Here is a 23,189-nt window from a genome sequence, read left to right on the forward strand (position 1 = left end):
CCACCATCCAATGTTAACACATTTTGCTTCCAAGTCGGACGGGAACTTCTACAGTGACAGGAACGTCTACGGTGATATCAACATATGACTAAAAATTGGCTCAGAAATTTGAGTGTCGGCCGAGTAAAGAATGAAGCACACAAGCAGATCTCTACAAGCACACCATCCAAGGGCCGATTATGCCACCAGCACACCACACAGCAGCAGCCACCCCGCAACGAAATCAGATAAACTCAAAAATTGGACTACATTATGCAACTAGCATTCAGGGTCTATATGGAGCAAACACATCTAGAGATAGTCTGCACGCAATACCCTGCTACGAATGATGCAATGTCGACTTCGATATAAGAGGCCTTGCGGCGAGTCAGCGACCGACTCCATGATCCTTTTATTGTTTAACAATGGCGTCTCCTAAACCGCAAGAAGATACAAGCCAGAAGAATGCAGCTGGATCAGTGGATGTCGAGCGACAGGGAAGCTCGACTCCCATAGATTATGCAGCTCCAAAGTCCCTCGGGGCCGGGGTAAGTTCTACCAACATATCAACGCCTAACTATATACTGATTGTGGCAGTCCGCGCTAGCATTAGGCGCCTTCGGTACGACACTGACAACGCTCTCGCTGAGCTTAATGGAATGGCGAGGTGTCGGTACTCCGAACGCCTTCGTCGCCAATTTCTTCTTCATTGCGGCCTTCGGGCTGGTTGTGACTGCGCAGTGGGAGCTTTCGATCGGTAACGGGTTCGCGTATACTGTTTTCAGTGCTTTTGGTATGTTTAAACTTCTTTATACTCTTTAAGTGTTGTCAAGAACTGACTCGATAGGCCTGTTCTACGCTGGCTATGGCGCCCTCCTCACACCGGCATTCGGAGTCGCGCAGGCATACGGCGGAACAGACACAGCGGAGTACAACAACGCGGTCGGATTCTTCATGATACTATGGACTGTCTTTGTGTTTACGTTCCTGATTGCTTCGCTCCCGAGCAACATCGCGTATATCCTGGTATTCCTGTTTGTGGATCTGGGGTTCTTGACTGTGGCGGCCAGCTACTTCGCCAAGGCAGATGGCCACGCTGTGTCGGCGGCGGCTCTACAGAAATCCGGTGGTGTGTTTTGTTTTCTGGCTGGGCTGGTTGGGTGGTATATTGTGTTTCATTTGCTGTTGCAGGATTCCTTGCTGCATGTGCCGTTGGGTGACACGTCGCGGTTCTTTGGGAGGAAGAAGGGGAAGGCCCAGTAGTGGACTGGAAGGGAACGTTTTCAGATATGTAGTGTGCAGCTAAGGAAGATATCATCAACTTTAATATAGTGTAACTGGGTTAACGTGGGGGTCTAGACTTGATCATGCAATATCAACCCCTCATCACGCCCACTCAAGCATTTAAACAGGACACCCCCATCCACATTACTTGATACACTTGAATAGACTTAAATCTGAGACCAACATGCCCACCCTCTACAGCTACAAAGAATCCGGCAACAGCTACAAAGTCCGGCTGCTAGCCGCCTTCCTGAACATTCAACTAGAGATAATAGAAGTCGACTTCCTCAACGACGAGCAGCACGGCGAGAAATTCCTCTCTATCAATCCCAAAGGCGAAGTCCCTGTCCTCGTCGACAACGACGTAGTCCTCACAGACTCCGCCGCAATCCTAGTCTACCTCGCCGGGAAACACGCCCGCCCGGACGAGAAGGGATGGTGGGCAACCGATATCACCGAGCAAGCACACATCACCGAGTGGTTAGCATTCGCCGCAAGCTGGGTGCAGTATGGCGTCTTCACTGCTCGCGCGATCCTATCGTTCGGGGGTCCGTATAACGGGCTGGGAACGGCGAGTACAGACCAAACACTGAAGGAATCGCAGACGCGCGGTGTCAAATCGTTGCAGGTCCTGGATAAGGTCCTGGGAGAATCGCCATGGTTGGCACTGGGTCGTCCGACTATTGCCGATATCGCGGTCTTTGTTTATGTTGCTCTGGCGCCGATGGGGGACGTCTCTCTGGAGCCGTTTGAGAATGTTAGGAGCTGGATCGAGCGGATTAAGGAATTACCAGGATTTATCCCGATTGATGGCCTGAGCGATCCTCTATATAGGAGACGGTGAACTATCAGTGGGAAGGGTAATTATAAGGAGGGCGTGGAGTTTAAGTGTACATATCGGAATAGGACATATACCATAGAATCGGAATTATGAATCTCGGATTTAGTTACGAAATTTACGGCATTTCAAGGCTGAGCAGGTGGAGACCAATTCTTCAGCCCCTGAGTCTGAGTCTGCAGATGAAGCTCTGATTTGCAGCCTCGACCACATCTGATAACTTGACCCACTGCGAGATAACCTGCCCACGCGTCGTTCCAAATAGCTGGTCCGACATCCCTCAAGAATCTCTCGACTGCAATCTGCATACATGAGAAGCTGCAAAGATACACACCATATCTGATGTTGCGCTCATACTGGCTTGGCTGTTTCCTGTGACCAAAGAAGCCATCTTATGGCTGTCTCCCTTGTGTATCGACAACCAAATATAGCTGACATATCCGTATCACAATGGATCTTGGACTCCGCTGGAATGGTTCGGAAAACCCGAGTCGAGTGGCTCCAGCTGCACCGATGCCGCAGCCAGTGCTTCAGTATAAAGCGAACTACTGTCTCAAGTCTTAGACTATTCTGCAGTATATGCCGCGTCGTCCTATTTATTGAGGGACCTCCCCCGTTTATACGTTGGGAATTTTTCGCCTCGATATCCTCTTATAAATCGACACTATGAGGCTCCTCAATGTAGGCCTCCTGGCCGCAGCAGCCCTAGCAAACGGAATAGAAGCATCAGGGAATACCTCAACCTCAACCTCTTCATCTCTGCTCTCCTCCGGAAATCTAAACCTGGGCGCGTACCAATCCGCCTACGAAAAGGCCAAAACGCTAGTGTCCAGCCTCAACACCACTGAGAAGATCACCGTCATCACCGGCGGCTCCATCGATGGCGTCTGGACAGCCCTAGAAAGCAAAGACGGGATGAGCTCCGTCAACCAGCAGTACTACGTCTCCAGCTTCCCGCTCGACAATGCACTGGCCATGACTTGGAACCGCAGTCTCGCCTATGACCAGTTCCTTGCTACAGGGAAGGAGTTTTACGGGGTGGGCTATAACCTTGTTAACGGCCCCGTGTCTGGTCCCCTTGGTCGCACGCCCTGGGGTGGTAGAGGCGTTGAGTCGTTCTCCCCGGATCCGTACTTATCCGGTATCTTTACCGGCGAGGCAATTTCGGGCCAGAATGCAGCTGGTGTTGTTTCGACGGGTCGACACTTCCTCTTGAATGAACAGGAGACGAACCGGATGGGGATGGGGGATAGCGAGTCGTACTCGGCGAATGCGGGCGACAAGGCCACGCACGAGCTGTATCTCTGGCCGTTTGCCGACGCAGTCAAAGCCGGCATGGGAGCGCTCATGTGCGGCATGAACCGGGTGAACGGGACGTATTCCTGCGAGAGCAGTGCCATCCTCGACCGCATGCTGAAGACCGAGTTGGGCTTTCCGGGTCTCGTGCTGGGGGACGTCGGTGGACAGAAAACGGCTTATAACGCCGCCAATGCGGGCTTGGATTATGGGTCGAGCCAGTACTGGTCTGACGATATCATCACGGCTGGCCTGCGCAATGGATCTCTAACTGAGGCTCGGTTGGATGATATGGTTATGCGCAATGTCATCGGATTCTTCTATGTAGGGCTCGACGACGGAAAGCAGCCCTCTGTTGCTGCTACCACTGACGACCGACGCGTGCGGGCAAACCACTCTAAGCTGATCAGGCAAGCTGGCGCTGAATCCCTTGTGCTCCTGAAGAACACCGCCGGCGCAAATAGTGGTCTCCCACTGAGCGAGGGTGGCTCGGTATCCATCTTCGGCGCGCACGCAGGCTCAGGCATCGCCGGACCAAACCACGCATTCAGCATCATGGGCTCCGACGGGGATACCTACGAAGGGCATCTCACCAACCCGACCGGCTCGGGTGCAGGATCCGCAGCATACATCATCTCACCGCAGATAGCTCTAACCATGCGCCAGCGCGAGAGCGGCGGTATGCTGTGGTGGATTACAAACGACACGTACTCCGGCAGCACCAGCTCAGGAATGGGTGGAGCTGGGGCCATTGGTGGCGCTGGTTCAGGGACATCAGAGAGCTACTCGTATGCCAACTACGCCAGTAGTTCCGACGCATGCCTCGTGTTCCTAAATGCCTTCTCCGGGGAGGGCGCAGACCGCGGGGAGCTATACAACTCCGAGCAGGATGCGATGGTCCTCGAGGTAGCATCGAACTGCAACAATACCATCGTCGTTATTAACACTGTCGGTCCCCGGCTAGTGGAGAAATGGATCGAGAATGACAATGTGACCGCTGTTCTCTATGGCGGACTACTCGGCCAGGAATCCGGCTTCGCCATCACGGACGTCCTCTATGGCGACGTGAACCCGAGTGGAAAGCTCACGCATACGATCGCCAAGAAGGCGAGTGCCTACCCAGCTTCGATATGCGAGACTACGAATTGCAATTTCACGGAAGGCGTGTATATCGATTACCGCTGGTTCGACGCGAGGAATAGCACGCCGAGATATGCCTTTGGGCATGGACTTTCGTATACAACATTCGGTTACGGTGCGGTTCGCGCGAGAATAACGGATGCAGCAGCTCTCGATTCTAAGTATCCGACGGGACCTCTCGGCCTAGGTGGGTATGAGGATCTCTTTGATGAGGTGGTAGAGGTTACCACTACGCTCTCGAATACCGGGGGCGTGGATGGTGCGGAGGTTGCGCAGCTGTATGTTACTTTCCCCCCTGAGGCGGCACAGCCGGTTCGTGTTTTGCGTGGGTTTGAGAAGGTTCAGGTGCCTGTCGGTGAGGATGCTCAGGTGTCGTTCTCCCTGCGACGGAGGGATCTCAGCTATTGGGATGTGAGGGCGCAGCAATGGGCGGTTGCGCGGGGGGTGTACAAGTTTTCGGTTGCTGCGAGTTCAGTGGATATTCGGGGCACAGCGACAGTTAAGATCTGATCTGGGTGGAATGAGACGATATGAATAGACTACTGGGTTAATCGAATATAGACTAAACCTGTATGAATGCTGTATAGCTTTGTGCTGGAAAAAGGATCGAGAATTGCTGGAACTGAGAACTGATTTAACGTTAGTTTATATACACTTTTGTATGCTTCCCCAGCAGTATCACCTCTTGCACTGATCCCTGTGCCACTGATCTACGAATTAACCGTGAACCTGAGCTGCTTGTGATGCCCGCCGCGACCACCGTCCCACTCCTTCAGCTTAATATAACCACCTCCCCCGTCAGAGTCCCAGTTAGGACCATAGTTCGGTGACTGGGGAGCTGTTTTCTTCACGCCAAACAGTGAAAGGAGACCCGTAGTTTCTGGCTAAACCGCAACTCTAATTAGTCTTTGGCGAACTGCCAACTTAGTTGGACGGAAGACACACCGAAACAGTCTTAATCCCCTTCCAGTGCCCAGTAGGGGCATCGCCGGAAACAAGCTCTAACGCTTCAGTGTCGTCGTCCACATGGAGCCAGCGCCTGGAGTCGCCAGAGCCCGTAAAAATGTGGCCGTCGTCATCGACTTCAAAGGTTGCGCAGGTACTATCGCGAAGCCTAGCCCTGCTATCGAGACAGGCTGTGTCGCTGTTGTCGGATGAAATCGTCCCCGGCTCGTTACTGGGGAGATCGATCCATTTTCCCTGCGCGACGACGGGAGTGACCAGGGCGAGCGAAACGGCGGCGTAGATGCTAAGGCAGCGCATGGTGATTGAGATATGTCATGGCTGATTACAGGATATGTAGGACGGGGGATTACTGCTTTATACGTGTGAGATTCTAGGTTGGGGTGAGATCATGGTGGAAGTAGGGTTAGCTGGTTGAGATCGCGGTGCCATGGTTAGGATCTGACAAACAAGCACATTATAGCTAGAATCGCCGTTTCCGGGGTGTCGGCGGTTGGAAGCTGCTCTATATTCCGGAAACCCGGCGGTTTCCATTGGATGTGTGTTTTGCTTGTTGAAGATGTCAGAGCACTGTCATACTGATCTGGCTATATCGGTGAAATTGCTGCAAAGTGCTGACTGACGGAAATGCGCGCCACTCCGACCGAACCTTAATACAATGCGTTCGATCACACGATACGGGTCTGTTGGGTAGTTACCGAGAGCGTCTTGCTTGTGGCGGGTTGCCGGATTAGAGTTACCTGGGACGTCATGACTTGATATCGCGTCGACTTGGAGATTTGATCCACGAGATATGAACATGATATAACCGCAAATAGCTGATTGGCCCAATAGAATGGCCTATACACCCTACAGTGCTCTATGAAATATCATGGGAAAGAAATCCACCTTGCGCCAGAGCATATAGGGTAGCGATACCATGCCATTGCATATTTTATGGTCTGTCTTGGTTTGCTCTCGTGATCTAATCGAAGGAAAGCCAGGCTGAGCCGTCATCGCCCAGATTAAAGTGGCCTATCTGGTCACGAAGACCGCGCAGTTATTCTCTGTTAAGTAGCCACGTTCGTCGAGGCAGCTTTAGCCGGCATCAAACCTCCAGACACTAATGACACCCCAGGAGCCACTGGGGACATATCCAGTCGCCGGGCTTCTGACAAACCCCAGCGGCTCGGAACGAACCGACGGTGATGTGCTTGTTCGCCGAGCATGTCGGATATCGCATTTAGCTTCGCCCTCGACATGTCAAGCTCCGCAGTGAACTCTAACCAAGATAAAGCCAGTATCAAAACTCAACGCGAGACCGGAATGTACCGACGCTGCTATCGACTGATGGAGATTTACCCCTATAACACCGTATGGGACCAGAAAGTGCAATTCGTGTCAGATGTAATTACCGGTAAATAAGGATCTGTAGGATCATTTAACATGCTGGTGTTATGTGTCTAACGGCCCGGAAAACAAGTCCGGGTCAGACTGATTAGAGCAAATCCGAGTGTGAGAACTGTCTTGCTAGCCACTTAATATAGCAGAATTGTAGGCGAGATGCCCTTCCATCATTCACAAATGGAGGCCTGTTTAATGATACAGGCGTGGCTGATTATCGACCAGGTTTAAACAATCTCCGTCGGTCCACAGAAAGTGAATAACCATCGCTTCACCACCCACATTCCTATCTCCTGGAACCCAGCAGCCACTGCCACAACAAGACTAAACATTCATTCTTCCTGATTCGTGCACCAGGCAGGCTGGTGGAAATTCCATGTCAACAGGGACTACACCGCGTTCATACTCGAAGGGAAGGGAATGTCGAATGTCTCATGCAATATTCATGCCAGATGGTGAACCGATCAGTGCTGCAAGTACCTACCCCAGCTTGAATCTCCCCTCATTCCCTGTGCCCAGAACAAGGGGACAAGTTGGAATTCGCTGGCATCATTCCTGAAGTGAACCCTTAATCGTTATTCTCATGGCCGGTATGTTGATGGAATGTCTATCCCATCCCTCGAATACTTCATATCCTGTCCACTCATCGCGACCCTCGCCAACAATCTCATTCTGCTCAACCGAAGAAATGACGATTGGTCAATCTGAAGATGTAAGGGACCAGCTTCAACGGTCGGCGGCATGTTAGATGTGGCGCGAACCTGGAGACCTCGTTGCCTTGGCCCCAGAGTCCAGGAATGTGCCTTGATTTGTATACTGTAGGGGCCCTTTATTACTGTCTACGTCGTCCTTTGAACATGCTTCAACCATCGTGTCTGCTTTTATCTCCTAAAGCCGTGTCAATCTTTTGCCAAAACCATGAAGCCAACAACTGCCCTTCTCGGGTCCCTTCTGGGTGTCCTCGGAACCCACGCACAGGATACATGTGAACGAACCAAGGTCGCTGTTCTGTCAGTCCTCCCTAGGTTTTCACTGATTAAGGCATCTTCTAATATTCTCCAGAGGTGCTGGTGTTGCTGGAGTCCAGGCAGCGGTAAGTAGTTGGTGACATCTTCAACCAAACTGTTTCTAAACGTTTGCAGCATTCACTCGCAAACAACGGCGTCGATGACTTCGTTGTCCTCGAGTACCAAGACCGCATTGGCGGGCGCATGCACGATGTCCCTTTCGGAGAAGGACCTGATGGGAAGCCCTATATCGTCGAGGCAGGGGCCAACTGGGTATGCCTATGAAGTCCTCTGTCTAGCAAGGAGACACTGACGCATGCAATATTAGGTACAAGGTACCGTTACTGACGGGGGCCCTGAAAACCCTATACACACTCTGGTAAGTCACCCCGGTCTTGGTTTGTGACGTGCTGACTGGTGGATCAGGCCGAGAAGAACAATATTACATGGCTGTAGGTAGACAGTCTCTTCATTTGAACATTAAGCTAACCTCCCAGTTTAACCGATCAAACATCCCTCGCCATGTTCGATAACAACGGCCCGACGGATTTCGGATATGCCATCGAAGAGTTCGAAGACGCCATGGAAAGGGTCGGCCGCGATGCCGGCGCTCTGCTGGTCGACAATCTCCAAGACCGAACCTACCGCTCGGGGTTTCGCTACTTGGGCTGGAATCCAGCCAAGAACGACTCCTACCGCCAGACCGCGGAGTGGTGGCTCTTTGATGGCGAATTCGTGTATACGCCCGAGGAGAGCTCGGAGATCTTCACGTCTGTTGCGGAAAACGCGACGTTCAACTACTTCTCACTCGATAATCACTTCGTGTACGACCAGCGCGGGTTCGCCACCATCATCCGTGAACAGGCAAAGACATTCCTGTCCGAGAATGACCCTCGCCTGCGTCTTAACACCGAGGTCACCGGCGTAGACTACAACAAGGACTCGGTCACAGTCCACACCAAGGATGGCTCTTGCATCCACGCCGACTACGCCATTCTCACATTCTCTCTAGGCGTGCTCCAGCGCGGTGGACTGCAATTTAACCCCCCGCTGCCAGACTGGAAATCCGCCGCCATCAGCAGCTTCGATATTGGCACATACACCAAGATCTTCATGCAGTTCGACGAGCCTTTCTGGAACGAGACGCAGTATCTCATCTATGCTGACCCTGAGACCCGGGGGTACTACCCCGAATACCAGCCTCTGGACCTCGAAGGTGTCCTCGAGGACTCGGGGCTCCTCGTTGCAACCGTCGTCAACGACCAGTCATACCGAGTCGAAGCCCAATCCAACGAGGAAACCCAGGCAGAGGTCATGGCCGTTCTCCGATCAATGTACGGCGACAATATCTCAGACCCAAAGCACCTGTGGTATAAACGCTGGACCCAAACACCTTGGTACGTCCCCTTCCTGATTATATCCCTCCTAGTTTGCTAACCCCAGCAGGGCATACGGATCCTACTCCAACTGGCCACCAGCAACAAGTCTACAATCCCACCAGAACCTGCGCTCCAACGTCGGCAACCTCTTCTTCGCCGGCGAGGCCACCAGCCAGGAGTTCTTCGGGTACTTGCAGGGCGCTTACTTTGAGGGCACGCATACGGGCGCGTTCATTGCTTCTTGCCTTTCGGGATCAGGCAACTGTACTGTTTCGGATGAGCAGAAGAAGTACCCTGTCTTGACTGGTGTTACCCCTTATAACTTGTATAACTGGGATAATGGGTGGTTTGCGGACGCGGTTAAATGATCGCCTCGCGTGTCTATCTGAGTGAGATTATTTAGTGAAGAGGACTATTGTTATCTAGCTGTAGAAGGTATACAGTAACTAGTTCTGTCATATGTTGGCTTATTCTCTGTGGCTGGCTTTTATTATTGTCACTGTGTAGAGACGTCAAAGTGAACACAATAATATGGCATCTTATTCGAGTTGAATTCTATTGTTCTATGCGAGTGAAGACACCCAAGTATCTATAGTTCCCCTCGACACCACCTGAAACACCATCGCTTCGAGAAATATCACCTTGACCTCTCGGCCACTCATTCCACTCACCAGCTCATACAACATGCCAAATGAGATAAAGCTAAATCAGCAATTAGCACTAACAGTAACAGTCGACTGCCCAAAGCCACACGTAGTCGGCGTGACAGTATCCGTCACCGTCTCCGTCTCCGACACCGTATCAGTCCGGAACTTCGTGGTAGTCACCGTCTTGAACTCGGTCGTAACACTCGTTGTGGTCATGGAGATAGTAACAAAAGACGTATTTGACGCCGCTCCACATCGTGCTGGTGTGCTAGAGGGTCCGGCTAGGTGTGAGCTGCCGCTTCCAGTCCCTGTGGCCGATGCCGCCTTGCCGCTGGATTTCGCGGTGCATGCTGTTTTGGACGGACTTGTGCCTGGGCTTGGGCTTGTCCCTGTGCCTGGGCCTGTGACTGTGGGCTGGCTGGATGGTGAGGTAAATAGGGGTGTGCTAGAGGCTGAGCCTGGGGTAAGGGTAGCTGCAGGTGTACTGGATGCACTCGTAGGATATGTAGAAGACCCAGTAGAGGAAGTAGAAGAAGTAGAAGCCCCAGCAGATGAAGAAGTAGAAGAACCAGTAGCTTCCGCATCGCCAGCATCACCCGCGGCAAAAAGCTTCGGCCCTGGAATCTGATAGTTCGGCACAGCCTTCTCGTCCCAGATGTTCATATTCAAGCCAGGCTCATCTCCCTTGTACAGCTCGATCCCGGGCACACCAGCAGGCTCGGAAGTACCACCGCTTGTAACCTTAAGGTTAACGCACTGGGGATACGGTTGCGGTCCATTGGTAGTACTATGCAGAGCAATTATCTCATGGCGCAAGACGTAGTTCCCTGCCTTTAGATCCTGAGGGATGGTAATATCCCAGCTGGCTTCCTGTTGGATGAGTTTGTTAGTTGCCCATTGGTTGTCTCCATAACCGCCCTCGTCGATCTTGAAGAACTTGAGGGTCGTCTTGTCAACGTTGGTGCATTCGCCATTGCAGTTCGCGAGGTAGTCCAGGACGGGCCCTCTGTGGTCTTCGGGCCATGTACTCCAGGTGACGGTGACAGTGCCACCGGCTGGGACTTCAGTGGAGATGTCGCCGGGTACTGCGCCTCTATGACAGATGATATCGGGGGAATGCAGGTCCTGGACGTAGCCCTGGTCAGTGGCATCGGTGGACCAGGCGATCAACCCCGTGGTTACGCCGGTATCGGGGCTGTATCCGGGATATTCTGTGCCGGCAACTTCGATTTTAGTGACGTATCCATGGGCTGCCACTGTACTGGCTGTGCCTAGGAGAGCGGCGAGGTGGATGAAGTTCGACTTCATGATGTGGAGTGGTTATAATGGAGTGGTAAGCGACGTCCGGCGTCGTAGGTGGAAGAATGTGCAATAATGGAAAGGAATGGAAAGTCGAAAGCGACAGTAGAAATGAAATGCGGATTCTGTGTTCAAGAAGGCTGGTCAGTCATGGCTATATTTATACAGCTAATCGCTCTTTATATATGGGCCATTGTTATCGGCGATACCAACAAAGGAGCTGCCACACACCATGAAGATGAAACGCGATGAACCATTCAATGCTGTCAGCCCGTCTATTCACTGCTGCAACTAATTGACTATGATGACCGCATTGTACCGATGCTTGTATTATCTAACGCTGACACAAAGAGTCGCGACATCCTCCTACTTGTATACCATGCCCGCCACGAGATGCCCCTGACTCGCAGCATATCTCTCAACGTCCATCTGCTGGCCAAATACTATATCAGCAGCAAACCAGGTCGCATTTAAAGTAGATATGCCTTCCAAGTGCTTCGCGTATTGAAGCAGCCGGTCGAGAAAGCTATTACATTATACAGCAGATGTGCAGCAGCCTTGTTATTCCCCTCATCTTGCATATTTAATCACCACCAATTAAGTAAAAGATAGGGATTTGTACGACGTAGTAACGTTCAGATAAATCTATCGCAAATAAAGCAGGTTCCATCCCTCACTCGCAGGGCACTGCATATCAGGCTGTCCAGATAGCAAACCACCGACAGCTCCAGCTCTCAGCTAACCCCACAAAGCGACATTCTATGGATTCAACACGCTCAGTTGATAATCGTCTACTGCTGAGAACCATCAGCTGATTGTTTGCATGCAGAATACGAAAATGGCGCAGTTCCCCACAGCAAAAATCGCGCATCGGTTAGACGGCCGAGGGAGCTGAGCGATCCCCGCACCCCGCATGGCCAGCTTAACAGAGCCTGTTAAGTCTGTAGTCTGTAGTCTGTAGTCTGTACAGAGTAGCAGAGTTGACTGTCAGAGTTGACAGAGTTGTTGTTCTAATCAGAATCTGGGAGAATGTGAGAATTTACGGACTACATTACGTCATCGTCATCACCACCCATGCAGTTTCATTATGTGAATATGGTATCACTAGCTAGAAGATAATGAAGTCCCCAGCGTCCCTATTGCATTCCAATCCTTCCATATTAAAACGGATAATGCGCCTCAACCTCAATCTCGACCTGCATCCCGTCCAGCGCCAGCTTGCCAATCTGCATACACGTCCAGATCGGGCGGTGGTTCATGCGCTGCTTGAACTGCTCCGTGACCAGATGGAAGGCATGGTCGATGTCGACGTGGTAGCTGCGCACCGCGTAGACGTGTTCCCAGGAGAGGCGCTCGTCGACGTTCTTGAGCGCCTTTTCGACGTTGTCGAAGGCCTGTGCGATCTGCTGCGACAGGTACAGTGAGATGTTGCCGTCCTTGTCCCACCCACCTTGCCCGCAGGTCTTGATGATGTTGCCGAGTTTGACTGTTTGGCTGTAGTGGAAGCTCTTGGGGTCTGATTCGGCGCCGGGGTAGTTGTAGAATTGGGGGGCTGACATGGTTGATAGTGGTACTGGTGGAGGAATATGGTAGATTGTGGAGGATAGATAGATAGATGAGATAAAGAGATAGATAGATAAGATAGTCAGGATCTTCTGATCTGTTGGCCTGGAATCAATCGGACCGAACCAAGGGGAGAGGCAGCTTATATAGGGAAGACTACAAAGATTGAATGATGCGACTACGTCACAGACTGGGGCAGAGGGCCTGGCCACGGATCAAGTGACTGTGCGCAGCCTCTGGGCTTGGTCTGTTAATCTGTCTGGGTCTCTGGTTTGTCTCGGTGCGAGGGGCTGCCACCAGTCCAGCCGTCACTGGCCACGCCCCCGCAGGACCGTGCGGGACTGCATTCCCCAAGAGGTTCTAGTTCTGCGTATCTATCCAGGAACCGCAGACAAACTAGCTGGTTGGGTAGGGTGTTGGCTGCGTTGTGTAGAATGATGCGGAAGCGCACGGAGAATGGCATCATCATGGCAAATGCAGTGGGTAGTGGCCAAGCACGACACTTCTTGCCTCTTGGCTCAAGTCCTGACTGACTCTTGGCTGATCGTCGCAGAACATTCGAGAGCCTTCCAAAAGAACTAAACGACTAGTCGTTAGCAGAGTTTGACTCTGATTGCCTAATGATCAACGTGTCTTCTCGGCACAGAGGAACGCGGGGTGCCCATGTTTTCCTTCTACCAACTGCTACTGGAGTAACTGCAAATTGTGTCAATTAATGGCTTTGATTGTTTGACTCAGTCATGACGCTCGGCTGCTCCTCGGCCCACTCGGTTAAATTCACACCCAGTCTGCCAAGTCTTTACTTGTTACTAACTGTTGCCACGGAGTAGTATTTAGCACTTGTTCCGGAGTGGTTAACAACAGTCAACTAAGTCAACTAACGGTGTTATAATGTCGATCAGCCCCATAAGAATCTGACCAGTTGGGAAGGTCCTTCCCCATCATCAGACTTTTCCAGTGCTGCATTTCACGAACCTGCCGATCGTGAAGATTGAATATTGTATTATTCAATTGTTCTATCAGAATAAACATCTATTGTCTACCACCAGCGTTGGCCCTTCCACCCGTAACTTCCTACCACGCAACACCGTATATCCCAACTCGGCAAATAGTCACCAATCCACTCTGCTCAGTGAATTGAAAACTGAAACATGATTATGAGACATGGACGTCCACCCGAAATCAAAAGCAGGGGTCGGAGTCGCAAGGGGTTCGTCTCACGCAAGGGTCGGTCCTGGGCAGGATCCCGCGGAGTTATGGACCCATGGTGTGATGAAAGAGAATTTAAATCAATAGACAGGATAGTTATACTCCGTAGTTATACTCCTTAGTATTTCCAGAAGTCGACAGCTTCACGATATAAGGTGGGTCCGGTCTCACTCTGAAGAACGGCGGTTGAAATTCGGAAAGACTTAACCAGGGCATACTCTGCTGGACAAATTAGGGGCAGATTTCGCCAGGGCAGAAACAGAACTCATATTCAAAGATATATGAGACAAGTATATGAGCCGTGATGGTGTCGGCTTGTGGGGCTATTTTCTCAGCTTGGCCGCGATGCATGAGTTCATGAGCTATGAACGTGAGCTATGATGGATAACTATTAAAAATACAAATCAGGGACAAACAATTCTGCAGACTTGAGGACCTTCAAGCTCCAACACCTAAATCTCTAGCGCGTTTCAGTGACACCATCAACGGCCCCAGTTGCGTCTATCTCAAACCCTTGGCAGGGCTGATATTGACCCTCCTCTACGCAGTAATATGGCCGTCTTGGCTAATTTGCCTGTTTATATATCTATCCCATTCTCTCTGTAATCCGGGATATTCCTCAACCACACCTACACCCAGATTGACAACATGTCCCACAAATACGCAACCGCGGCCCTCTTCGCCGCCGGGGCCTTCGCAGCCCCAGCCCCAGCACCCCAAGCATCAGGCACCGCCAGCGCAGCAAGCAACGAACCCTCCGAATTCACCGCAAACCCCAACGTTGGCGCCGGCGGGGACACATTCACCGACTCCCCCCGATTCCGCGTCTACGGGGCAACCGGCGACACCGCAGACACGACCCTGCAGATGCTCGAGTCCGCATACACCTGCTTCGTCACAGATCTCGGCTGGCGCTCCTCCGGCCTGTCTTACAACTCCGACTCCGATACCGCGGAGACCTGGTACAAGGAGAACATCTACTCCGTGGCCTCGCTGGACGGCGGCGCCGCGGGCGTGATGGGTTCAGACCCCGAGACGGGCTTGTCCTTTGTCCAGGTCGTGAATACGTACCTCACTGACCCGTCAGTTACGGTGCATGAATATGGGCATGCATTGACGTATCACGCGCAGAACTGGGTAGATCAGACCGCGACAGGGGCGTGGTGGGAGCCTTTGGCGAATTGGTTCGCGGATACGTTCATCACCTCTGATCTGTGCGCGAGCGCGCGTGAGAAGTATTCCCAGGAGACCGGGGATAGTGTTATCGAGCTGCAGAAGGTTATTGGGGATAGTTACCAGGTGATTGTTGATGGGAGTGTGGACAGTGGGAACTATTACCAGTCGTGGCCGGTTCTGACGTATCTCACTAATAACCCGGATAACTATACGGGGCTTGGAAATGATGCGGTGCTGCGGTTGAGTCTGGAGTATGAGGTTGGGAGTAATGAGACCCCGTTGCATACGCTGCAGAGGCTGCTTGGGGATGGGGCGACTGTTGCGCAGGTTGTTGGGCGGTACTGGGCGCATATGGCGTATGTGGATATTGGGAGTGAGGCTGCGAACCGCGCGTTCCTAGAGCAGAGGGAGACGCTAGCTTATGACAATCTGGATGGTAGTGGGGAGAGCTATACCGTCAAGGCAGCGCGCCAGCCGCAGTACTTCGGGGCCAATATCAACCCGATCAAGGCTTCTGGCGGGGGCAGTGTTAGCGTTACTGTCAAGTCGGACAAGGCGTTTACGGCTACCCTTGCGGTGAGAGATACGGATGCTGGGTCTGTGAGGTATGTGGATCTGGAGAATGGCAGTGGCGAGGCGACTGTTGGGGGCAGCGAGGAGGCCAGTCTTGTTGTTGTCAACGCCCCGAAGGAGCTGCTCCAGTATGATCCGTTTGATCTGTCCAGTGAGGCTAAGGCTGGCTTGGACTATACTGTGCAAATCACCGGAGGGAGCTTCTAGTCATCGCTGGCGATATCTTGACCTGTAGATAGTGAAGCTGATACTGTATATATTGATCTTGTTGATATACTTAACAACCTTGAAATGTAAACCGAGATATAAAGTTGAGGTCTATTCATTAAACAGAAACAGCTTCTTCTGCATAGACTCTGCAAGCATCTACCAATGTCAGCATCAACCAAAGCGGAGGAGGGATCAAATACCATATAATAATCCTGATGACTTAGCCCCTCAATATAATTAACTGAATGACTCTCCGGCAACCCTCCATGTAGGTCCCTCAACATCCTCTCGAAATTCCGTCCCCGCTCTATCCTCGTCGCACCCTGCCACTGCGCCTCACAGTGCGTATCGCCCGCGCCGTGGTCCTCCGTTCCAAACCCGTAGAAGATCCTGCGGGAAATATACCGTTGCTGAATAGCGGACCGGTTGTTAAACACTTCGTCGCGGACGTATTTCGGAAAGGCTCTCGGTTTGCCTGGCCCGATGCCGTATGGCCAGGCGTCGAACGAGTCTGTGCAGTCTTCACACCGGGCAGGCCGTTCAGGAACAAGCCAAGCAAGAGAGCCGGGGTTCATGACGCCGTAGGAGATTAAGGGATCCTCGGGCTGGGAGGGGCGGAGTATTGCATCTGGTTTATTAGTTCAGTATCCCTGGCTGGATGGGTGCACTCACAGCGGTGGGTCATTTGCGCGCCGAGGGCTGGAGAGGAATGTTAATACGTTATACGAGTATAGAATAAGGTGCATACAGTGACTCGCTATGACAAGACTCTCAAGAGAAGGGTAAATGTCCTTGTTCCAGAAGGTCTTGACGAGTTTGTCCATTCTATAATCATCAGTATTACCACTAACAACTGGGCTAGACGTACGCTTCATAAGACGAGATATCAACCTCGCCAGGCCCAATCGCTGCATTGCCTCTCTGATATGTACTCCCGTGGAAGAAAATATCGCTTGGCTGGGCAGCTCCAGCGTCGACGTCTTCTTTACTGAACCAGTGGGGAGCAGCAATCAACACGCTGTCCATATCAGCGTCGACGGTGTCTCTTCCAGCAGCGCAGATTAGAGAGTTGCGCATGCCTGGGTTGTCAGTGAATAGAGTCGTCAGTCGTCTTGGATGGGAACATACTGTTCGCATACTTCCATGTACTGCATCCTCTTAGTTCGCATTCAATATACCTCCTGGGGGACATACTTTCTCAACAAACCAGCCATAGTAATCACAACACGCTTGATCTTGGCCAGGTCCTTGGTATTTTCGACATAATACGGCTATAACTCCATCAGCACATCTCGACTCGAGAGGTCTGGGGTAATGCACCCACCAAAGTCGCATTCGCCGTCTCGTCCACAACCAGCCTCTTCAGGTCAAACCCAGCCACTCTTGGGCTAAACAATGTCAGAAATAAGAATAAGAATCCCAACAGTACTCGGGTCAAGCATACATCTCCTTCCACCCATTAATCTTATCACCCGCTGGGTTTGCACTGCCAATCATAATCGTAGGACAACCGTCCGGCTGGACATCGCCGACAGAGTCGGGATCACCGCTCAGATACACGGTTTGTATATCGTCCACAGCTCCAAATGGGGGCGGATCCCCGGTCGCGTGGTTTTTCTGGAGGTATTCAGGCCCGATCATGTTGTTGGTGATGTTAAGGACAGACGATTACCGCAGGTCGTCCTGTTGAGTGTGGACTGTGGGTCAAACTGTCGGTCGGAAGGAGTTGCCACATAACTAAGTAGCTTGAATTATGTTTAATCATAGGGGGACGCATAACCTGGCTCTGTTTGGTTAATATCTGACGAGACGCGAGACCACTACACCAAAAGACCTTGCAAGGCTGGTGGCTAGCTAGCTATCTCCAACAATATCGCCTCTAACAAAAGAGACTTGGTGTCTTCATCAATTAAATATGCCCGACCCGTAATTCTGTAGACTCGGACAAGCTATCCAGTTCAAATCACACCATTCCAATCGATGACCATGCTTGTCACTATATTCCCACGCTAGTAACCCTTATTGGTGTTTCTATACGAGTCAACGCAATCAACGAGTGCCTATAAGTCGTACGTCCTCGCCTGCAGCCTAAACCCATACCTCAAAACACCCCCAGAACGCAGAAGATATTTCCTCCCACTGTTATCTTAGCTCCTTCAGCATCGAATACAATTCTTTGAGACTTTAACAATGAACTTCTCCGAGTTCCGTAACTGGTTCGCCGAGCCACCACAATACGATACCGACCATCCAGCCCCCTCTCTAAACGCCGACACTCGCGCTCTCGTATTGGAAAACACCATACTGGCAATCGAACAGTGCTACCTTGATCCAGATAGCGGGGCCAGATTAATCCGCGACTTCCGCCAGCATATTTCCACTGGAGCCTACGCAGAAACCACGGATGGGAGTACCCTCGCTGCGGGGATAACATCAGATCTGCAATATCTCAGCGGTGATAAGCATTTCCGGTGTCTCTACGGTATTAGGCCGGATGAACCTGGTCATGAGGAGCAAATTCAACGATTGCAGAAGTTAAATCATGGCTTCGGTCAAGTTGTGATGTTAGATGGGAATATCGCCGTGCTCGAAGTCCGCGGATTCGTCCCGGTGCATTGGGAGGGCGTACGAAGGAAAATCGACGAGATGATGTCTTCCATTTCGTCTGCTGATGCCCTTATCCTTGATCTGCGACATAATCGCGGCGGTGATCCGAAAGCAGTTGCTCTGGTTGCAGGCTATCTCTTCGACGAGCCAACTATCTGGCTTAGAATGGTTAAGCCATCTGATGCATCAGTCGAGGATATTCCTACAGATCTACCTGTGAAAGAGAAACGGTTTGGTCTCGATAAACCTGTTTACGTTCTTACCAGTTCAAAGACGATATCTGGTGGCGAGGATCTTGCGTATGGTTTGCAGGCGCTGCAGCGGGCAGTCGTTGTTGGGGAGAAGACTGTTGGTGCGGCGAATCTCCCCCGTGCGTGTGCTTTGAATGACTTGTTTGTTCTTTTTACTCCTCATATGTGCCCTGTTCATCCTGTAGCTGGCGGGAATTGGGAAGGGAAGGGAGTTACACCGGATATTGTTGTTACTGAAGATGCACTTGAGACGGCGTATAATCTTGCAAAGGAGAAACTCGGTGTATCCTTATAACATCTTTACGTCCTCAGAGATTCAACTCAGCTTGAGCAATTATAAACATTTCATTATAATCCCACCTTCTCCCTAGGCCACGAGCTCGCAATCCCAAAATCCACTTCCCCCCTATCCAGAATCCCCAACGCATCAGCCACAAGCGCCTTTCCAGACTTCGACGCCCACCACACCTCCCCATCCAACTCCGCCAGCAGAACCCCCCAATGCACCATCACCAGAATCGGCAGCGGTTCCTCCTTGTGGAGATAGTCCACAAACTCCCCATCCACAATCGCAAGCCAGGTAACGACCGACGCCGGATCCCTAAACCGGAAGAAGCGCTGGAAGCACTGCCGCAGCCGCGAGATGGCGAATTCAATATGGCCGTGTCTCGGGGGATGTTCTATATTCTCACGTCGGTTCAAGTCCCGTAACCTCGTAAGTGCCTGTTCGATTTCAGTATCTAATATGCTGTCGCTGGAGGCGCCCCAGAAGTCTTTCGGGATGAGTGATGACTTCTGCAGCCAGGGCCCTGTGAGTTTGCTGATCTCGGCGGTTCCCTGGACCAGCTTGAACAGGGTGAATATGTTTTCGAGCACAGTGGAGCTGTCGACCTCGGTGACCCGGGCTGCGATCTGGGGGAAGACGATCCCGTTGACGATGGTGATCATCGAGTGCACGAAGACGGCGTCGCAGTTCTCGGGTGAGATGTTCTGGATCGCGTTTTGGAAGGGCTTTAGCCCGCGGCTTTGAAAGTCCATTGCGGCGTCTAGGTATGGTCGTGCTGTCTGGCGGTCGCTTGATGATGCTGTATGCAGGGCAGCGACTGAGAGGAGTCCATCTAAGAGGAAGTCGTGGTCAAGAGCCCGACGGGGGATGACGGACTGCCAGATGTGCAGGTCTGCAGGGTCGACGAAGAAGGATTTGTATGTTTCGGTGGAGAATTTGTGCATCAGTTCGAGAAGGAGTTTGTTTGAGGGGTCTAGAAGGGCCAGGGGTTGACCCTCGCTTGGTCTATCTTGAGCAGCATTCTGACTCGGCTGGAGATCTGGTGATGAACGGCTGGGATAAGTACATTCAACGTGTCGGAATGCGCAGTTGCCGCATGGATGGCCGTTCTCGTCGCACTGTCTCTTAGCATGAACTGGCTGGAGATGGTTACAGACTCACCTTGACTCGTCTCTTCCTGCACTGCAGACAGCCAGTGCGCGACTTGCGATGCGCTCTTAAGGGGGGCATCATTTATCCAAAGATCTACTGTGTCTGTTAACTGTCGTCATTGATAATTTCTATTTTTAATTTGGGCAGTCGACTTGGCGTCACTGGCCAATCAGCGTTGACTGCAGTGGTGCAGTCCAGACACAGTTGAATAACAAAATTGATAAAGGAGGGTATGCTATTAATTGCCCATAATTACAATGCTGTACAACCAAATCCATAAATCCCAACCAAGAAAACCAGGCTATACAATTAACCAATCCCAAGCTTCATATGCAATTCCAACTCCAAATCCCAACCCGTAACCTGATATCATACCCATGGAAGTTATTCATATCTTCCGATCCCCATAATAAACACTCGTCCCCCGACTCCGTCCATCAATCTCACTGACCATGTGCGTCGAACTCAACTCCTGCAGCTCAGCCCCACCATCCAGCTCGGCGGTAAATTGCTGCCCGTGCCCATGTCCCTGATGTTGATGCTGTATATACCCCGGCGGCGGCCCTGGAGCGGATTCAGGATTGTATAGCGGCGATTTCACCGGCCATCCACCGTGGCCACCCGGGTGAGCCGAGTCAAGCGGCGAATATGGGAGAGGCTGCTGGACGTAGGCGTCAATGGCAGTCGGCGAGTACGGCTCGTGGTTGTTCTGTACGTAGGGCGCGGCTATCATATTAGAGCCGCCCGTGGGGGAGCGCGTTGGTGGTTGGGGACCGGGACCGGGACTAGGACTAGGACCAGGGCCAGAACCAGGACCAGGGCGAGGGTTTGAGATAGAGGCAGAGTTGTATTCCGGCCTAGAAGACTCTTTCCGTCTCTGCCGGGCGAGATAAATTATAGCCCCGATGACACCAGATCCTACGACAACACCCGCGACGATCCCGCCAATCGCACCGGGTGAGATCGAGTCTGAATCTGATCCTGAACCTGAACTTGACCCTTCATCATCAGGCGTCGGTGTAGGCGTCGTCGAACCAGTAGCAGTAGCAGTGGGCGTCTCCGTACTTGTACTCGTACTCGTACTCGTCGCAAAAGAAGAGCTACTCGACGAACTCGCCTCATCAATAACCTCATACGAGCGCAGAGGCACCGACGAGTTCCCCTCCTTCAGGTTTGTCGCGTACCCCTTCGCGCCGCCGGAGCAGTCCTTGGAGGAGTACAAGTAGATCGTGATCTGGCGGTCGTCTTCGGCGTCGAACTCGTACCAGGCGCCCTTGGGGTGGTCGATTTCCTTGCATGGGTGCCCGACCTCGTCCCAGTTTCCGGGTGGCTCGATTGTGGTGGAGCCCTTGCTGTCTGTCCAGATGAAGGTCCAAGCTTGCGTTGTGGGGAGGAGGAGGAGGAGGAGGGCGGTTGAGAGGAGGGACGCTTTTGATCGTTTTGGTGGCATTTTGGCTGTTGTATTCGGAGTGTGGGTGTGAATGGGAGAAGGAGGAGCAGGTGAAGGGTTATATTGGAGGAAGAAGTTGCATGCTTGATCCTTCCAGGCACAGATTGATCCCTCAACAGCTTCAGAAGCTGAGAGCCCAATCATGGAAATTTACGAACCAACGCAGTGCCATTTCCCGTGCAAGCCTTCGCCCCTGCAGCTCGTGTCCTGGGACGCAGGTGCAGGCGGAAACAGGGTCTTAAGAGAAGGCCAAGGCCAGCCAGAAATGACGATGCAATGAGGGAGCATTCTCGAGCTGATCAACGGGCAAACACGAGAATTGGGGCCGCACTCGTCGTATGAATCCCGATTCAAGTTAGGGCTGCATATCATTCCGCGAAGGAGTACGAGGATCGACATGGAGGTTAAACGCGATTTGCTGCTTATTGGATCTTCAATGCATCTTTCGTATTCAGGACGATCACAAAGCTGTTAATCAGTAACTCGTTAACAGAACTTCAGTTGAAGGCGGAGTCTGGATCAGTCCATCTCTATAAGAACGTTGACTGTCCAATATAGCCGGAAATACCGAAACACCAAATGTACTTGATTTTCTACAAGGGTGATGGCCTTCCATTTCTGGTTTGGTGCTCACTGAGTAGATCTCAGCACCTGAGCAGCCTGAGGCGATCACTAAGCACCGGTGAGCAAAAGGCCAGGCGCGGTTGGAAGAGACTAGGTATAGATATGCAAGATAAGAAGTTTCTAGTTATTTGATTACTCAGTATGCCTCACCTTTTGGCCTGTCATATTATTTTATCACTACTATCATAGGGTAGACCTGTATGAGAACCATTCAATGTTTATATCGCGCCACGGCTCGTGGTACCTTTCTCTATCGCTTCACGTCTCGGAGTCTATCTCTTCACTCTTCCCGCCGAATGAGTACTAATCTTACAGGTGTGGTCGGAGATGTTCTTCTCTGGATCTGCGGTGGCTGATACCGAGAACACGAGTGGGTTTGGCAGGAACGGAACTGTTACATCTGTGCCAATGTATACATCCTATGTGAGCTATACCACCTCCTATCCCATATGACGGCCACCTCTAATGCGGTTTGCCTAGTATCCCGGGTCGGCAACTGCCAAATGGCAAGTCAGTCAATGGTGGGCAACAGGCTCAATCCATCGCATACAGCCTAGATGAAGTGATGACCTGGTCTCAGTTATCTCACTCACCCAGCTGCACAAATTACTTATCTACACCTCACCCAACCTGAAGGACTGGATTTATACCAGTAAGTTCGGACCTATAAACGCGGTCGGAGGTGTCTGGGAATGTCCAAGCATGTCCCCGCTTGCCCTTGATGGAAACGAGGCTGACGTCAAGTGGGTTCTACAAATCGGATTGAACCCTGGCGGACCACCTGGGGTTGTCGGCTCAGGTACACAAGATATTGTCGGAAGTTTCAATGGCACTGCGTTCGTTGCCGACTCCAACACTCCGCCTCCCTCTGCA

The 23,189-nt window shown here is 51.8% G+C and overlaps 12 protein-coding genes across 12 annotated transcripts; 6 read left to right on the plus strand and 6 right to left on the minus strand.

The window, feature by feature from the left end:
• Positions 1-404: 404 nt before the first annotated feature.
• APUU_31317S (uncharacterized protein) lies at positions 405-1,242 on the plus strand (the record flags this gene model as incomplete). The annotated part of the gene is made up of 3 exons (XM_041702508.1): positions 405-527; positions 577-772; positions 827-1,242. The coding sequence occupies 3 exons, from the start codon at positions 405-407 to the stop codon at positions 1,240-1,242; spliced, it is 735 nt and encodes a 244-aa protein (XP_041555286.1).
• A 205-nt stretch (positions 1,243-1,447) lies between these two features.
• Positions 1,448-2,107, plus strand: APUU_31318S (glutathione S-transferase family protein; the record flags this gene model as incomplete). Its single annotated transcript, XM_041702509.1, has 1 exon — positions 1,448-2,107. One exon carries the CDS (start codon positions 1,448-1,450, stop codon positions 2,105-2,107), a length of 660 nt encoding a protein of 219 aa, XP_041555287.1.
• Positions 2,108-2,767: 660 nt separating this feature from the next.
• APUU_31319S (uncharacterized protein) lies at positions 2,768-5,047 on the plus strand (the record flags this gene model as incomplete). The annotated part of the gene is made up of 1 exon (XM_041702510.1): positions 2,768-5,047. The coding sequence occupies one exon, from the start codon at positions 2,768-2,770 to the stop codon at positions 5,045-5,047; it is 2,280 nt and encodes a 759-aa protein (XP_041555288.1).
• Positions 5,048-5,247: 200 nt separating this feature from the next.
• APUU_31320A (uncharacterized protein) lies at positions 5,248-5,800 on the minus strand (the record flags this gene model as incomplete). Its single annotated transcript, XM_041702511.1, has 2 exons — positions 5,248-5,421; positions 5,483-5,800. The coding sequence occupies 2 exons, from the start codon at positions 5,798-5,800 to the stop codon at positions 5,248-5,250; spliced, it is 492 nt and encodes a 163-aa protein (XP_041555289.1).
• Positions 5,801-7,801: 2,001 nt separating this feature from the next.
• On the plus strand, positions 7,802-9,637 carry APUU_31321S (uncharacterized protein; the record flags this gene model as incomplete). Its single annotated transcript, XM_041702512.1, has 7 exons — positions 7,802-7,893; positions 7,946-7,976; positions 8,026-8,163; positions 8,219-8,269; positions 8,317-8,342; positions 8,388-9,287; positions 9,337-9,637. The coding sequence occupies 7 exons, from the start codon at positions 7,802-7,804 to the stop codon at positions 9,635-9,637; spliced, it is 1,539 nt and encodes a 512-aa protein (XP_041555290.1).
• Positions 9,638-9,976: 339 nt separating this feature from the next.
• APUU_31322A (uncharacterized protein) lies at positions 9,977-11,224 on the minus strand (the record flags this gene model as incomplete). Its single annotated transcript, XM_041702513.1, has 1 exon — positions 9,977-11,224. One exon carries the CDS (start codon positions 11,222-11,224, stop codon positions 9,977-9,979), a length of 1,248 nt encoding a protein of 415 aa, XP_041555291.1.
• A 1,151-nt stretch (positions 11,225-12,375) lies between these two features.
• APUU_31323A (uncharacterized protein) lies at positions 12,376-12,774 on the minus strand (the record flags this gene model as incomplete). The annotated part of the gene is made up of 1 exon (XM_041702514.1): positions 12,376-12,774. The coding sequence occupies one exon, from the start codon at positions 12,772-12,774 to the stop codon at positions 12,376-12,378; it is 399 nt and encodes a 132-aa protein (XP_041555292.1).
• Positions 12,775-14,635: 1,861 nt separating this feature from the next.
• Positions 14,636-15,943, plus strand: APUU_31325S (uncharacterized protein; the record flags this gene model as incomplete). Its single annotated transcript, XM_041702515.1, has 1 exon — positions 14,636-15,943. The coding sequence occupies one exon, from the start codon at positions 14,636-14,638 to the stop codon at positions 15,941-15,943; it is 1,308 nt and encodes a 435-aa protein (XP_041555293.1).
• Positions 15,944-16,054: 111 nt separating this feature from the next.
• APUU_31324A (uncharacterized protein) lies at positions 16,055-17,587 on the minus strand (the record flags this gene model as incomplete). Its single annotated transcript, XM_041702516.1, has 9 exons — positions 16,055-16,102; positions 16,147-16,574; positions 16,619-16,645; positions 16,695-16,771; positions 16,815-17,025; positions 17,075-17,094; positions 17,141-17,217; positions 17,271-17,334; positions 17,391-17,587. 9 exons carry the CDS (start codon positions 17,585-17,587, stop codon positions 16,055-16,057), a joined length of 1,149 nt encoding a protein of 382 aa, XP_041555294.1.
• Positions 17,588-18,136: 549 nt separating this feature from the next.
• On the plus strand, positions 18,137-19,099 carry APUU_31326S (S41 family peptidase; the record flags this gene model as incomplete). Its single annotated transcript, XM_041702517.1, has 1 exon — positions 18,137-19,099. One exon carries the CDS (start codon positions 18,137-18,139, stop codon positions 19,097-19,099), a length of 963 nt encoding a protein of 320 aa, XP_041555295.1.
• Positions 19,100-19,152: 53 nt separating this feature from the next.
• On the minus strand, positions 19,153-20,323 carry APUU_31327A (Zn(II)2Cys6 transcription factor domain-containing protein; the record flags this gene model as incomplete). The annotated part of the gene is made up of 2 exons (XM_041702519.1): positions 19,153-20,208; positions 20,252-20,323. 2 exons carry the CDS (start codon positions 20,321-20,323, stop codon positions 19,153-19,155), a joined length of 1,128 nt encoding a protein of 375 aa, XP_041555296.1.
• Positions 20,324-20,630: 307 nt separating this feature from the next.
• Positions 20,631-21,692, minus strand: APUU_31328A (uncharacterized protein; the record flags this gene model as incomplete). The annotated part of the gene is made up of 1 exon (XM_041702520.1): positions 20,631-21,692. The coding sequence occupies one exon, from the start codon at positions 21,690-21,692 to the stop codon at positions 20,631-20,633; it is 1,062 nt and encodes a 353-aa protein (XP_041555297.1).
• Positions 21,693-23,189: the final 1,497 nt, after the last annotated feature.

The sequence above is a fragment of the Aspergillus puulaauensis genome, chromosome 3, assembly GCF_016861865.1.
Source record: "Aspergillus puulaauensis MK2 DNA, chromosome 3, nearly complete sequence".
Taxonomy (NCBI): domain Eukaryota; kingdom Fungi; phylum Ascomycota; class Eurotiomycetes; order Eurotiales; family Aspergillaceae; genus Aspergillus; species Aspergillus puulaauensis.